This window comes from Sinohyriopsis cumingii, chromosome 17 (assembly GCF_028554795.1).
Source record: "Sinohyriopsis cumingii isolate HCF-2022 chromosome 17, ASM2855479v2, whole genome shotgun sequence".
NCBI lineage: Eukaryota > Metazoa > Mollusca > Bivalvia > Unionida > Unionidae > Sinohyriopsis > Sinohyriopsis cumingii.
In genome coordinates, this window is record NC_142977.1 from 76543026 (window position 1) to 76559524 (window position 16499).

At 37.4% G+C, this 16499-nt stretch overlaps 1 protein-coding gene across 2 annotated transcripts in view; it reads left to right on the forward strand.

Moving 5' to 3' along the window:
- Positions 1-872: 872 nt before the first annotated feature.
- LOC149779269 (LIM domain transcription factor LMO4-like) overlaps positions 873-16499 on the forward strand; it is a 46842-nt gene continuing 31215 nt past the window's right edge. Inside the window, exon 1 of one of the 2 annotated variants that reach the window (XM_089939860.1) lies at positions 873-1278. In XM_089939860.1, the coding sequence (XP_089795986.1) occupies positions 1197-1278 (82 nt within the window). In that variant the 5' untranslated portion in view covers positions 873-1196. Of the gene's footprint in view, positions 1279-1432; positions 1601-16499 lie in introns of those variants that run through there. The other variant, XM_089939861.1, reaches the window with a different exon arrangement.

Genomic DNA, 16499 nt, shown 5'->3' on the forward strand with positions numbered 1-16499 from the left:
TATATATATTCATGGTTCGGATTCATGGATGACATAAAGAAATAGACATACATTTCGCATGATGCTATGTTGCTAAGAAAGGCATTTTGGATTTTTTTTTCTCTCATGCTGATAAAGAAAACACGGCATAACACAATACATCACAACAGAAACTAGCGCCCATAATTCTCGCCTTAAAATAATAATAACAAAATAAATAAATAACTAAATCAATAAATAAATTACACTACACTTGAGAGAAAGTATTTTTAGGCAACTGCAATACACCTGGTCAACTGTTCAAAATTTCTTCACATTACTAATAAGCTTATTTACGACGTAATTTGATAAAATTCCATAAAAACAGGGCTGTGGGTTGTGGGTATAAATACATAGCCATCTGTTCCTTGCATCGGTCCTTGCAATTTTGTTCCATCTGATCAAAATCCTAGTTCGCGTTAGACTATGTGGACACTTTAATCAGTTAATAACACACGTCACAAAGCGCGTTCGACTTATCCGTTTCATCTAAGAATTCAATATAATCACCAATTTCTCATCTCCAATTTCATAATCGCTATTATGAGCATTATTAAATTTCTCTCATTTGTGACAAGGAATCAATTTTCAAATGGAAACAAATGTAACAATAACGTTTGCCCGCAGTAAATTGATCTACATTGTCCAACGTTTTCAAATGGAGAAAGAAAAAGTTAATTAAATTGCCGTGTTTAATTTTAACAACACAAATGCGTACGATCAATAGATTTTACTGTTAAGTTGTTCTCCCCTCTGATGAAATGGTTTCGTCCGAGAAAGAATAGTTCTCGAGATTTGATTGGTTATTCGAGGATTATATGAAGGTCTAATCGACTGTTCGTTATTCTAATAAACCACAACAGTGATTGTGACAGCAAACGAGGAACTCGTTCAGCTCACCAGAAAATGAGACTGAATTATGCAGCAATGAAGGCACACAAGTGAAGCTATTTAACTGCTATGTTTAGTTGACATTAATTTCTCGGTGAGACACGCATTCCATCCCGATAAGCAAATTTGTCCGGAGTGTAGCTGAAGTACTTGTATCATCAAGTATCATTGATTCGCATTACGTAGTGATAAGATAATTCTGTACTTCTAAACCACGTGCAGACGGCAATCTCCATTTGTGCCTATCCCTGATAAGCACGTGGTTGTGTTTATGATATACATCTTACATGGACTACTATCACAGCACCCCACTCTACGGTTGCACACCCATGGACAATGCCCTAGCTAGCCTGGCGTCAATGACAAGCGGTAAGTTTCGAAATACGTGTTTACTCCTTATGAATTGCCATGTACATGTTCGTAAGGTAAAACTCGAAGCTCTTAGCGTATTTCTTTTATAGTAGCAATCGAAGAGGGCTAGCATGACGGGACGTGTTCATTACAGTATAGCAATAAGGGACTGGGACGGTTTGGGGTTGAAGTAGGGGGCACTCAATTGCAGGTCATTTTCTTTAACAGAGTGGACGATGGGGATAGAAGTCACAGTGGAGCAGTTCATTTTCCGCAAGTTTCCCACAGTGTACACCATTACGTTATGGCCTGTGTATAAATCATGTACATAGTAACATAGGTAATTGGGTTGAAGCTTCTATTGGTTTGTGTTTATACCATATTTTTATTTGAAAAAAAAGGGGGACTTCATTCAGCTTTTAAAAGTTTTATAAATCACTACATACCATCAGCATGTGCCGAAGATTCTATGACATTGTTTCACGCACTAATTCATGCCTCATCAGTTACAGCTTAAGTTATAAACATATTATACAATTTTTGTTTACTTGCTTTATCCCTATCATCGTTGCTCGGGAATGACGTTCAGTCAAGAGAACGAGTACTGGGGTTTAGAACACATTAGAAACTATGTTCTGTAAGGATTAATCACGACACGGTATTATTCTTACCCTGTGTATTTACAAACCTATAAGATATTAACTTGTTTTGGAAGGACTGGCATGTTTACGTCTATTTTGGACGGGTTTATTTTCCCGTTTTTATAATGTTCATTTATTAAGCACAATGATGATTCTTTTGACTTGTTACACACACACACACACACACACACACACTTTAAAGACTTGTAATATATAATACACATTGGACATGTTTTAAAATTCATCTCTGTTACAAAAGTACACATCGTAAACTACCTTTATGCCTCTTGTACAAAATAAGTATAGAAATAAGCTTGTAGCAAGTATCTATCATTGGGGGCAACTTTAATTACTGCCTAGATGACACGTGTCTTCTTAAGACAGGTATGATTGTATCAGTGATCTTTAATTGTTGTACCGACGTTGGGTGCAAGCAGTCCTGTGAATTAAATGGCCTCTAAAACACCTGGTATAATTTAAATTGAAAAATAGTTACCGATGTAGAGGCAATTCACCAACTGTAATATTCGTAGTAGTTCTATTCAGTTTGCCAAAAGTGACTGACATGGGGTCAGGATAATTTGAGATGGAATTATAGTTTTGCATATCTAAGTATTTTTATAACCGAAGACGTTACTGTTGGCTTTTAGAGGCTTTTAATATATGTCCAGTTGAGCACAATGTTACCATAGTAACGCTTACTGTCGATATTGTAGCCTTTTAATTCTTAATTCTACCTATCAGTATTATGTCAGTGGCCAGGAGGCCTTTATAAAATGTATGCGAGATAGTGATACGATATTGCTAGAATAAATGAAAGTTGTAGTTTTGACTCGTATTATTTCCAATATCCTTTAGACACGCTAAATATATGTTCTCGAATAAAGTGTCAGCCTTTTCGATGGAGGAGTCCCGATTATTTTTCTTCCTCATAAGGTGAGTATCATGAAAATGCATTTCATAAATTGATACAAGCTTTCTTTCGTCCTGGAAATGAAATACTTCCTGCGTAGAAGATAATTGTGTTGTATGACCTTTGAGACGTTTTAAATCGTTATTTGCTTGTCAAACACGGAAGAGCTTATATTTGCCTTTATAACACGTGTTTCACAGTTCGCCCGAGTCTTCAAAGCCGTAAGTGTACTCTTGTTGAAATAAACTTTCTTTTTTATCCAAGGCATTAAATGAACTTGATCGTTATTGTATTTATGTTAGATTGGAACGTTGTAGTCGGGACAACTCCGTTGGTAGAGCGTCAGATGCATAATCCAAGGATCGTCGATTTGATATCCGCTCCAAACCAGCCAGGGTTGGATGCCTCGATGTGTCCTTGGAAAAAGCACTTTGGTCATATTTCATCGGCATGAGATAGCCAATAATATCTTAAAACTTGCCGTAAAAACCACGCGATATCAATGGCTATATCGATTTCAAGAGTGCCAACAAAACGGCATTGTAATAAAATAGTTTATCGATACATAATGTAGAGACGAAAAGATAGCACTTATTGTGTACCAAAACAGTAGAGATCAATGTAATGGCATTTACTACAGGCGTAACAGTTGAGACTCGTTTTTATCAAAAATTTGCGGGGAATATCGATAATAACCACTTCTTGTCTATAACTTAACGAGCATGTTCTCCAGACATGGAATGGATCTACATTGCATCACAGGTGCAGAAATACCGCTTTGTCCAAAATTTGGATCTGTCCAATTTTAACAGACTAAAACTGTGGTAATTATGGTGGAGAAATCTGGAGAGAGTTAATGACATTTAATGGGACAATTATACATGTTGATATTGCCAGGTCATAGCTGCCAACACGACAATCAGTTTTGCGTGTTCCATTATCCCCCATTATTGTGCAGGCAAAACAAACACAATAATTGATATTGTAGATTACAAATACATCAGGGTAAATTGTCAACGAATTCAGGGTTACACCGTATATCAATCTCTTACATGCCTTACTGCACTCAGTCACTACTTAGTATACGTGGACCGTATACAGAGGTGATATATATTTTAAACATTTTCTATTTGCTTCTTTTGTTGTCTGCTTAAATTTGTAGTATTTATCTTGTTTCATGTGAATGAAAGATAAACTTTTTTTAAGCTATAGCCAAGCAGGGTAACATTATATTACAGTCAGACATAGATAGAAGTATGTATAACAGTATTGCACATATCTAAAAAGGCGAGATGCGATTCGTTTAAGGTAAATCATTAAAAATGGGGCAGAAAATGCTCTTTTGAAATATATAAACAATAATATAACATAAGGAAGGGGCAGTCTTGTACATACGTGTACTGTTGTTATTATATAGACCTTTATGGCGGACTGATCTGTGTTCCTGCCCTGCGGGTTATGAGGAGTGCGCTAATTCGACAGTTGACACGCAAGAAGAACCCCTGCAATTCAGGCAGTGCCTGGATTAAATCTAATTGCGCTCCAAAAACCTAAATGTCCTGCTACATTGCAATTAGCTACACATTCGATCTTTCAGCCCCTCGTCTGAGCTTCTAATTAAACTTGGATCATATCATCCAACAATGATGACACACCAACATGTTTGGATTGGCTGTAATAATGGCGTGCAGAACGCGTAATTTGATCCTTCTATGTACATTATCTGTGGTAATTGAAATCTTCATGCCTGCATGTTTAAGAGGCTGTAATTTTGATAGGATATTTGCAAGTTACTCAGTTTCATGCTCACCTCTTCTCTTAGGTATTTGGTAACATTTGGTAATTTCCACGCTTATTTCTCAAAGAGTTACTTATAAGATTTCAGAAGAGTTACCGTATTCCTAAGAATCATGTCGATATTGTATTGAGGGAGGGGCAAATAGATACATATTCATGTTCAATTTATGTAGTATCACATAATACTCCTGTTGAGCTGAAAATATAGCTTCAGTTAGTAATCGAAAGTAGACCAGTCAGTGCATGTCAGTTCCCTGCAGATGTAACGTTCCGTTCCTCTTTCTCAGTGCATGGAGGAGCATCGTTTTGAAGGTGGCATAAAAGCTGATGAAATTGTTCAGTACATTAAAGAGTTGTAAAAAGGTGTATATTCGTTCGAATTAACTCGGCACAATGTGAAAACGCACTAGAAGTGAGAATTACCAGCCAGTATAACCATGCAGTAGTAAAGCAAAGATGGCGAATGTTTGTCTGTTGTTGTTGTGGGTTGTAACGCCATTTTTTCAGCACACGATAGGCTATGCATGGCGGCCAATATTAATTGTGGAGGAAGAACCTGAGAAGAACCCCCGACCCACGACAAACTAATGGCAAGCTTTCTCGCAACGACAGAGGTGAGATGGCATTGATCTGTAACGGAGAGCGCTTTAGACCACTCGGCCACTCGGGGCGCCGTCCTTGTCTGTATTATAGAGGGTACGATCCAGAAAAAGTAAGCAGTCTCTGTCGTCCAGCTAATGTGTGCTTGTGTAAATTAAACTTAAATGAGACTGGAAAAGACTGAAAGAATGTAATCATGGGAACTCATTGTCACGCATGAAAACTTTATAAAGATTTCGGATATAGAACCAACACATTATCAGAAAATGTTGTTAGGTAGTGATAACAAAATGAGATTTAAAAAATTCACATATTATGGAGGATACGCACTGATTATGACGTTGAACTCGTGACCAGAAACATACGGGTTCGAATCATACCATCAAATATGTCCGATGGGTTTCTTCGGTGTGGCCTTGGGCAAGGCGCTTTGCTCTACTTGCAAGTGTACACTGTTTCTTTATACCTGTTCCTGTGCCGTGAAACATTCAACCAATGAGCGTCGAATGCATACTCCCAAGAGTGGCAGGTACGATGCCAACCCAGGCCAGTCCTGGCTGGCTGCCTCTGCGTGTCCTCGGGAAAGGTACTTAGTTTCCACTTCAGCGTTGTACGGAAAATAATGTGTTTAACAAATGTGCAGTTAAAACCAGTAGAAATAAACGCAAATTCCTTTTCCTGTTCAGCATTTACTGATGCTAGAGTTGCCATGTTGTTAGGCATACAATATAGCCCCTGAGCTGTGAAGAGTCGACGCTTTGTGACAGATGGTGATTTGTCAAACTAAATGATTGATTACCAGTATTTTCACATGTACATCGACACACCTGTGTTTGCAATTGCAATTAGACAGGTAGTAAACAAGATACAGTATTCATTTATTCATTGAAGCAACATATGTTAGGTTTGAAAGATATGAAAAAATAGCAAACATCAGATAAACAACCAAGTATTTGTGGGGACACTTATAAGACTAGCAAGAAAATGGTCCATCAAAGCTAGTGGCCCTGATTTACAGGTAAATATACGCAGTCTATCATGAAGCCGTATTGTTTCCAACACATGCAGCAAAAGAGGACTTTAGATTGCACAACAGATACCACTTATAAAGTCCGCACGCGCACCAGCAACGCACTGTATGATGTAACATTCCGACGTCGCCACATGAAAGAGCAGACAGTGTTACAGTCAGGCGCTCTCTTGGTGTTTATTAGATATCTGACTTATCAGAATGAAATCGAGGTGAACAAGCGTTTTGGGGGTGGATGGGTGGGTTGTTGCAATTTTAAAATTGAAACAATGACTTGAAAAGAGTATTTAATTCCAAAAGATAGATACCAGTTTTCAGCGTTGCAGTGGCGCCCCCCCCACCCCCCGTAACAAAAACCTGTACATCTTACAACTCGTGTAAAAAATTGCTGGTTTTTCGGAGGATTAGTTCCACGTTTTCAGCACATGATATATATATGTACGTGGATACATTTAGTGGTGGAAGATCCCGGGAAGAACCACTGACCCACGGGAAGCTACATGTAAGATTTATCACACAACCGCGTTCGTCAAACCATATTAGAATCCTCTGGGATAGAAACGAGATACGAGTGATAAGTAAAGGCGTTCGCTTTAGACCACTTGGCCACCTTGTGTGAAAATGAATCCCACCTATATAGATAGATGACTAAACTTAAAGGGAATCATATCTTAATGGACACCCTTATGTAAGGACACTTATGTCGGGCAGTGATTATTCTTTATTAGATTTCACAGTAGTTATTACCACCTGGTTGGTGATGTGATAATTTAGATATTTTAGCGACAGCAAACTGGTTATTAGTAATTGTTAGTAAAGCTGTGACAGTTATCTGCATTACACAATGATTTGCAACTGGCTGGCCGGTCAGAGGTACACGGATAGTTGTCGATAAGCAAAAGTGATTGTGGTGGACTATAAAAATTTGTATGATTTTCTATAGTCATGTATTCCTTGGGCTATATATTTTCTATTTGAAGTACATTTTTACCTATATATAATTGAATATGCCCGCAGCATGCATTTGCTATATGACCGTACTTTATAGCTCCATTATGCTTAGTGTTTGCTGCGACGTAAGAAAGATTATGTTCATTTTCCTGCTAATTTCACCTTGGGTTCGATTGGTATTCATCATCGTTACAATATCAGACGAGAGCCATTAGCCATAACAACTCTCATTGTCTTTCATTACTCGATTACTAATTGATTCCCGCTCATAATGTATTAGCAATTGTCTCTCAAACCAGCAACAAGGAACAATCGTGTACATTAAAGGAATAGGATCAAGCACTCGCAGCTTGTCGTCAGCAGGTTGTTGTAAATGTATTTAGTATGAATATTCATTCTTTGTGTATAATTGGCATTTATGCCGCGCCCTAATATGAATAATATTGCCCGGTTGTCGGTCTTACAGCCATAACAGTTGAGGACAGGGTTAGCGTTATTTTAAAAGCATGTCATATTCATGATATTTTATTTTATTTATATATGTATATACGTATTTATTTATGTATATGCGTATTTACATGATACTTATCGTGTCAATATATTTGATAATATGCCAATGTTCCACGCAGACATCAGTATATTTGCATGCAAGGTAAAATGGAAGTGAAATGAAATTTCAATTGAACCTGACACGATGTTCAGTGTTATATTAACATACATACCGCAAGGGTCACGTGTCACGTGAAGTTAAGTAAAATATTCTTTGTCATATGTTCTGTATTTTTACTAGTTTTGTACGGAAGAAAAACAATTCTTGAAAATTTACGAGATTTTTTACTTGCGGATATACAATGTTCTACTTCTGTTATTCTCTTCACTGTATGCTTTCTAAGTGATTATCCCACATTCTACCACGTCGTATTATGTATCTTTGTAACGTAGTATGCACAATGTAATGATACATGTTTTGCTTTCGATAATGCAGTATTGGTGACATATTTAAGTCTTCTATGAAGTATATCGTGTTTCAGTTGTGTTCATATAACGTTTGAATTTCACAAACAGTTAAACAGTGTTGGGAAAATAGTTGAAATTTAAGTGGTTTCCGAACCATTTTATCCAATGGTATGTATTAACATTCGGTTGAAAACTGATCCTCCCATCTTTGGACGATATCACACGGAATGTTTCAGATCCATAACCCATTAATCATGTCAAGGTTGTGTATGGATAACCCCGTATAAACACTGGATAAAGCTTGTATATTGACGTCTACTTTAAATACTAGTATTCGAAAAGTGCAAGACCCCTTGACAATTCTCCTTACAAAGGCGTTGTCAAGATGTTTTTTATTTCATTTTTCTGATTTTGATTGACATTTGATATATAAAAAACTGACAGATTCTACAGATTATATTTATTCCCTTACCGAAGGAAAGATTGACAAAAAGAGAACAAGATGGGATGTGAAGAAAATTAAATAATACATTGCAAAATGTATAGCATAAAGAAAGTACTTGCTATATAGTCAGTGCGATATATTCTTGTTTTGAATGGAACAAAATAATCTTGATTATTTTTACAAGCATGTACTAGTGGTAGTGTCCAGTAATTTGTCGGATTCGTTATGGAATGCTTTGCTTGTGGCTATCCTTTATGTTAGTTAAATTGTTCAAAAACCGTTTTAGAACGATTGTGCGTTTGGTCAGTGCAGTGTTGGTGACATCCGTTGATTTCGTCCTCGTAGTTGATCATGTTACATTTGTCTTTTAAAACAACCTTATGATTCGTTTGCAAACAAAATTGGAAAACTTTTTACAAATGAATCGGGCTCAGAACAGTTTAAATTGATAGCATGTATGTACATGGCGCATGTTTACAATTATTCCGCCATTCTAATCTGGGAATTCTGGGACGATGTCAGTCGGAATGATTCAGACCATTAGGCCATTAATCATTGAAATCGAGGTCATGCCGAAGCTGAGCGTTTAAATTGTATAATGGACAACCTCATATTTAAAGTGGGATTTGGTTTCAAAATCCCATTAAATATTGACGGGTTAATGAATGTAAATGAAACGAAAAACTTTTATGGTTTGAAGTCGAGGGTAATGGAGAATGCCTCGATCCAATATAACATTATCATCAACTAGTCAATTTTGAAATAGATGGAGAGGATAAAAAGCAAACAGTTGTAGGCAATTCATGGGCTTTTAATGTAGCGTATAAGTGGAAGAGATACTATTACAAATCTTAATGTGAATTCCAGAGATCCCCAGTTTCAACATGGAAGGCAAGTAATTTTTCAAATAATGTAACTACATTAATATTTTATAAGAGATGATAACTGGGGATATTGGAATTGTATGTGCTCTCCAGTAACGATATATATTAAGGCGGACCTCATTCTCAGTGAATATTTACAAAGATATACAGGCATTGGTACTCTTGGTAGGTAGATATGTATGTCATTTTATATTTGAAGATGGGTAGGTTATTACATATGTACGTACGTAGACATTTTATGAAATAGCCAACATATGGTTTGACAGTGATTACTAAAACTAATGACCTTATGTCATACATACATACATACATACATACATACATACATACATACATACATACATACATACATACATACATACATATATACAATGTCACGGGGTCTAGTCATTACAGGGAGTTGGAACGATGATGAAACCTACTACAAAGTAATGTAACGTTTACTCGGGTCAAGATTTAAACTCAAGACTGTTTGTAGGGAGGGGTTTGTTCTAGTTTTATAACTTAATTACTTTCGTCATATTAGAATTGTTAACTAAAAGTGTGCTCCTGATTGCATGTGAAAACGATTTAGGTCAAAAGATCATCTGTTTCTTTGTCGGCGTTGCCTGCACAAATGATGTTTGTTGACTATGCCTTTACTATTTGTGGGCTATGTCTTTACTAAGATGTTGTGGACCATGCCTGCTCTATAATGTTGTGGACTATGCCATTACTATGATGTTGACTGTGCCTTCACAATGATGTTGTGGATCATGCCTTCACAATGATGTTGTGGACCATGCCTTCACGATGATGTTGTGGACTATGTCTTCTTTGTGGTGATGTGGAATACGTTTTCACTATGATGTTGCCTTCACAAATGATGTTTGTGGACCATGTCTTCACTATGTTTGTGTACTCTGCCTTCACTATGACGTTCTGGACTTCGCCTTCAATATGATGTTGCAGACCATGTCCTTACGAAGATGTTGTGGATAATGCCTTCACTAAGATGTTGTGGATAATGCCTTCACTAAGATGTGGATAATGCCTTCACTAAGATGTTGTGGATAATGCCTTCACTAAGATGTTGTGGATAATGCCTTCACAAAAATGCCTTCGCTAAGATGTTGTGGATAATGCCTTCACTAAGATGTTGTGGATAATGCCTTCACTAAGATGTTGTGGATAATGCCTTCACTAAAATGCCTTCACTAAGATGTTGTGGATAATGCCTTCACTAAGATGTTGTGGATAATGCCTTCACTAAGATGTTGTGGATAATGCCTTCACTAAGATGTTGTGGATAATGCCTTCACTAAGATGTTGTGGACCATGTCTTCACGATGTTGTAGACCATGTCCTTACGAAGATGTTGTGGATAATGCCTTCACTATGATGTGGATAATGCCTTCACTATGATGTGGATAATGCCTTCACTAAGATGTTGTGGACCATGCCTTCACTAAGAAGTTGTGGACCATGCCTACATTAACATGGTGTGGACCATGCCTTCACTAAGATGTTGCGGATAATGCCTTCACTATGATGTTGTTGACCATGCTTTTACGAAAATGTTGTGGACTATATCTTTACTGTGATGTTGTGAACTTTGCCTTCGCTATGATGTTGTGGACTATGTCTTCACTACGATGTTGTGGACTATGTCATCACCATAATGTTGTGGACTATGCCTTCACTAGGAGTTGTTCAAGGCAAACTGTTTTGACTCTTCAGTTGTTTGCGTTTGTTTCTAGAGGCATCAGTCTGCAGTCATTTTGCGTCTTTCTGTATTGAATTTGGTGCATAGTTACAGCACACTTTACGGGTACGGGTATAGTTTAGTTATACTTAAAGAATACTGCTCCATAAACTACATGGCCAGCTCCCAGCTTATAGCCCATGGTTAGTTGGTTGGTGCTTATCTCATAACTCCTGTTCAGTGCCTTGCTTTTAGCTTATGGTTAATGCTTAGCTTGTTGCTTACGGTTAGTTGGTGCTTATCTCGTAGCACATGTTTAGTGCCTTGCTTTAGCTCATTGTTAATGCTTAGCTTGTAGCCTACTTTATATCGTAGCTAGTGCTTAGGTATAGTTCCTGGTATGCACTTAGTTCATAGCTCATAGTTCTTAGCTTGTAGCTCATGGTTAGTGTTTAGTTTATAGGTCATGGCTAGTGTTTAGTTTATAGGTCATGGCTAGTGCTTAGTTTATAGGTCATGGCTAGTGCTTAGTTTATAGGTCGTGGCTAGTGCATAGTTTATAGGTCATGGCTAGTGCATAGTATTTTGCTCACGGTTAATGCTTAGCTTATTGCTTATAGTTAATGCTTAGTTTTAAGCTGTTGGTTAGTGCTTCATTGCTTTTCGCTCTTGGTTAGTGCTTGATAGCGTTTAGCATATGGCTTGTGCTTAGCGTATAACTCTATTATAGTACTTAGCTTGTAGCTCTTAGTTATTGTTAAAATTTTAGGTCATGGTTAGTGCTGAGCTTTTAGCTCAGAGTTAGTGCTTAGCGTATAGCTCGTGGTTAGGTCTTCTTAACTTTTAACTCATGTTCAGTACTTAGCTTAAAGCTCTTTGTTAGTGCTTAGCTTGTATTTATGTTTAGTTGTTGTTGTTGTTATAGGGTTTAACGTCATTTTTGGGGCCCCGAGTAGTCTGAAGCGCTCTCGGTTACGGATCACTGCCATCTCGCCTTTGACTGCGCCGGTTCGAGTCTCAGATTCAGCTAACGTGGGTATGTGAGAAAGCTTGCCAGTGGCTTCTCGTGGGTCGGTGGTTCTTTCCGGGGTTTTTCCGGGTTATTCCTCCACCATTAATACTGGCCGCCATGTATAGCCTATCTTGTGCTGAAAATGGCGTTATTGTTGTTGTTGTGTTTAAATTATTCCTACGAGACTATTTTCGAAATTTCATACATTTATTTTCTGCTAAAATAAAGACTGGACGGGATGTTAGACCCAACACACACATACATCTAAATGTATGAGGTATGCTATTATTGTTGTAGTCGTTGGTAGTCATTGCAAGACTCCGAATTGGTCATACTTATATCACCCACTCCCACATACTAAAAGGTGAAGACCCACCAGAGTGCGTTTCTTGCAATGAACCATTCACTGTCAAGCACTTTATGATATTGTTTTGATCTGCAACCTACGCGCGATCAGTATTACAGTGTATGACATGAAGGAACGTTTTGATACTATAAACATCACTCGTATTATAGAGCTCCTGAAAGCAGTGAGTATTTACTCTAAACTCTAACTGGTATGCTATCACGTTGTGCAGTTTTATGCAATATATATATATATATATATATATATATATATATATATATATATATATATATATATATATATATATATATATATACCGTCCCTTTTTAATACCTTTTCATCATTTTTCATTAACATACAACATTTACATCCCCCGTTGATCGGGAAGCTTTATTTTGCACCGTTACCATACAACCGTCTTAATTTCAACTGTTTGTTTTTATATCGCTGGTCGATATGAGACTTTTTATAATTTTTAAAAGATTATACATATAACATTTTGTTTGGCGATAAATAGCCTTACAGTACTGATGCGCCGTTAAAAATTGAATAAATCATTATTGTTGTTGTAGGGTTTAACGCCATTTATCAGCCTAAAATAGGCTATACATGGCAGATAGTATAAATGGTAAAGGAAGAACCCGGGAAAAACCCCGAATGAACCACCGACCCACGAGAAGCTACCGGAAAGCTTTCTCACATCCACATTGCCCGAGCCCGAGACTCGAACCCATGCAGACAGAGGTGAGATGGCAGTGATCCGTAACGGAGAGCGCTTTAGACCACTCGGGGCCCTTATTTATGTTTAGTGCTTAGCTTAAAGCTAATGATTAGTGCTTAGTCTTTGGCTCAGTTGGTGCTTAGGTTATATCTCATGGTTAGTGCTTAGGTTATAGCTTATGGTTAGTGCTTAGCTTACATCTCATGGTTAGTGCTTAGCTTACATCTTATGGTTAGTGCTTAGCTTACATCTCATGGTTAGTGCTTAGCTTACATCTCATGGTTAGTGCTTAGCTTACATCTTATGGTTAATGCTAAGCTTACAGCCCATTGTTAGTGCTTAGATTACAGCTCATAGTTAGTGATTAGCTTACAGCTGATGGTTAGTGCGTAGCTTACAGCCCATAGTTAGTGCTTAGATTACAACTTATAGTTAGTGCTTAGCTATGGTTAGTGCTTAGCATATAGCTTATGGTCAGTACTTAGCTTAAAACTCTTTGTTATTGTTTAGCTTATTTATATTTTTAGTGCTTAGCTCTTGGCCAATGGTTAGTGTTTAGCGTTTGGTTCACAGTTGGTGCTTAGCTTTAGCTTATAGCTTATGGTTAGTGCTTAGCATATAGCTTATGGTCAGTACTTAGCTTAAAACTCTTTGTTAGTGCTCAGCTTATATATATTTTTAGTGCTTAGCTCTTAGTCCATGGTTTAGCGTTTGGTTCACAGTTGGTGCTTAGCTTATATATTATGGTTAGTGCTTAGCTTATAGCCTTTGGTTAGTGCTTAGCTTATAATTTATGGTTAGTACTTAGCTTACAGCCCATAGTTAGCGCTTAGGTTGTAGCTTATGGTTAGTGCTTAACTTACATCTCATGGTTAGTGCTTAGCTTACAGCCCATGGTTAGTGCTTAGCTTACAGCTTATGGTTAGTGCTTAGTTTACAGGTTATGGTTAGTGCTTAGCAATTATTTATACTCCATGAATAGTGCTCATTTAAACCTAATTATTAGTGCTCATTTGTACTTAATGGGTAGTGTTTAACTTTTTTCTCGGTGATGCTTTTGCTCAGTTATAGATATTGGATAGTGGTCATTGATGTGTGGTACTCATTTTTAGTTTTTGGTGAGTGCTTAGTTATACCTGATGGGTGGTACTCATTTTTATTGTTTGGTGAGTGCCTAGTTATAGGTAATGGTTGGTACTCATTTTTAGTTTTTGGTGAGTGCTTAGTTACACCTAAAGGGTGGTACTCTGTTTTAGTTTTTGGCGAGTGCTTAATTATACCTAATGGGTGGTACTCAGTTTTAGTTTTTTGTGAGTGCTTAGTTATACCTAATGGGTAGTGTTCAGTTATAATTGATGATAGCTATCATGTATACTTTATTGTCAGTGCATGGTTATGAGGAATGGGTGCGTTTAAGTGTAAGATTTGTTAGCAGCGCTCAGCGATATTTAATGGGTACTGTTCGGATGTAGTTTGTGGGTGGTGCTCAGTTATATTTCATGAGTAGTACTGAGTTGTACTTGAAAGGTATTACTCAGTTATACTTAAGCCTTTCTAAAAAAAATACGTAACGCAACCATACACACGTTACATTGCATATTTGGCGGCATAAGGATCAACAATGAAACACGTATTCCAATATTGATCAGAACTGTACTTTAATCTTGAGCAAACGTGTAAATAGTTTTCTTTATGGATTTGGCTTTCTCATTATACCCACGTGTTATCGGGGGAATATTGTGATACCCTACGTTAGCCAGTCTCTCCGTTAATTACCTACTAAACCGCTGGATGGAAATTAAAGAAATGTTGCCTGTGCAAGATGTGTACCATAATTGGTGTCTGCCACCGTGATCCTTCTAAGGGTGTCGTCATTGATACCTGATATCGTGGTCCCTCTAATGGTGTTAAAATCGGATAATATAGAAATATTGATATTCAACGAATTTCTCAAATGTTCAGTAGAGTTTATATGTATGTCATCATAGCTGGAAGAGTCAATGTATTTCGATGAATTTTATTTATGTTCGCTTGGCCACTGTCTGGGTGGTGGTGATGTGCTATTTAAGTCGGTGGGGATAAGAGGGGAAATTGATTGAAATATGTAATTAAAACGTTGTGATTTGTGACTCATTGCTTTTGTACTAATATCTCATTCGCGTCATGACTTTATAGGGCCACAACATCCTCCGACTAATCTCTTACAATCGGTATTTGAACAAGAAAGTAGGGTATTATTTATACCTGAATAATACCTGTTCTAAAACGATGTAAATGGGTTTTACCGTTAATTACAAACAAATATTTTCCTGGTAGGTCTTCACCGTTACCGCTAATTAGTATCACCTGTAGCCAAGATTTACTAGTCTCCCAGGTTAATTGCGCAACTGTTCGCAGGAGCAGGTTTTTACTTGCCTCACAAAGTAAAGAGAAATACCTTTCAGGGAAGGTTTGATTTGGTGTTTTACGGCACAGCAGCACAAGTAGATTATTTAGTGTCGAGGCTATTCGAAAAGTGCTTTATCCAAGGACGCACCTTGTTAGCGGGAAAGTGCTGATCTGACGGTAGAATTCTAACCCTTACATTTGTGGTCGTGAGTCTGGCACGCTAACTGCTGTGCCAACGTGTTTCCTGGTTGTGTTTTCGCCTCATGCGGGAGAGCGTATCGAACCTATTCTATATGCCTGAATCCATGACGAGGAGTGGAGGTGGTGGGTATTTACAGGAACAAGTGTACATCTCTTAATTAATTTAACTGGTATTATGTTGGCTATTCATTTATACAGTCTCTGAATAAAACCGGAACCAAAACTAGACCTGTGTGTGGGAATGTTCTTGTATTATGTAAATGTTAATCAATCAGTGAAAGAAAATATGTAGTAGAAGCCAGTTTTAAAGCATCAATACTTATAGAATTGTCCTATTATCACTCCATTATCGAATATTGTTTCTTTTTCTATTAGCACTGAATCAGTGTTGACCGGAGATCTGGATAGGAAACATCTTGAAACCAGTCTATATGTAGACTTCATTTGTGACTTCCAATTCCACCAACCCGGACATTTCTCGCTCCTGTTATTTGCATGCTCTTATTCGTAAATTGTAAACATCATATATAAAGATATTCCGTTTGTTTGAGTTTTTATCATGGATTTGACTCGCCTGAACCAGTATTGTTTTCATGCAGAAAGCTGCATAAAAAACATTAGTCTTAAGGTCTTCAGTGTTTGAACCATCATGCATCACTATCAATAATC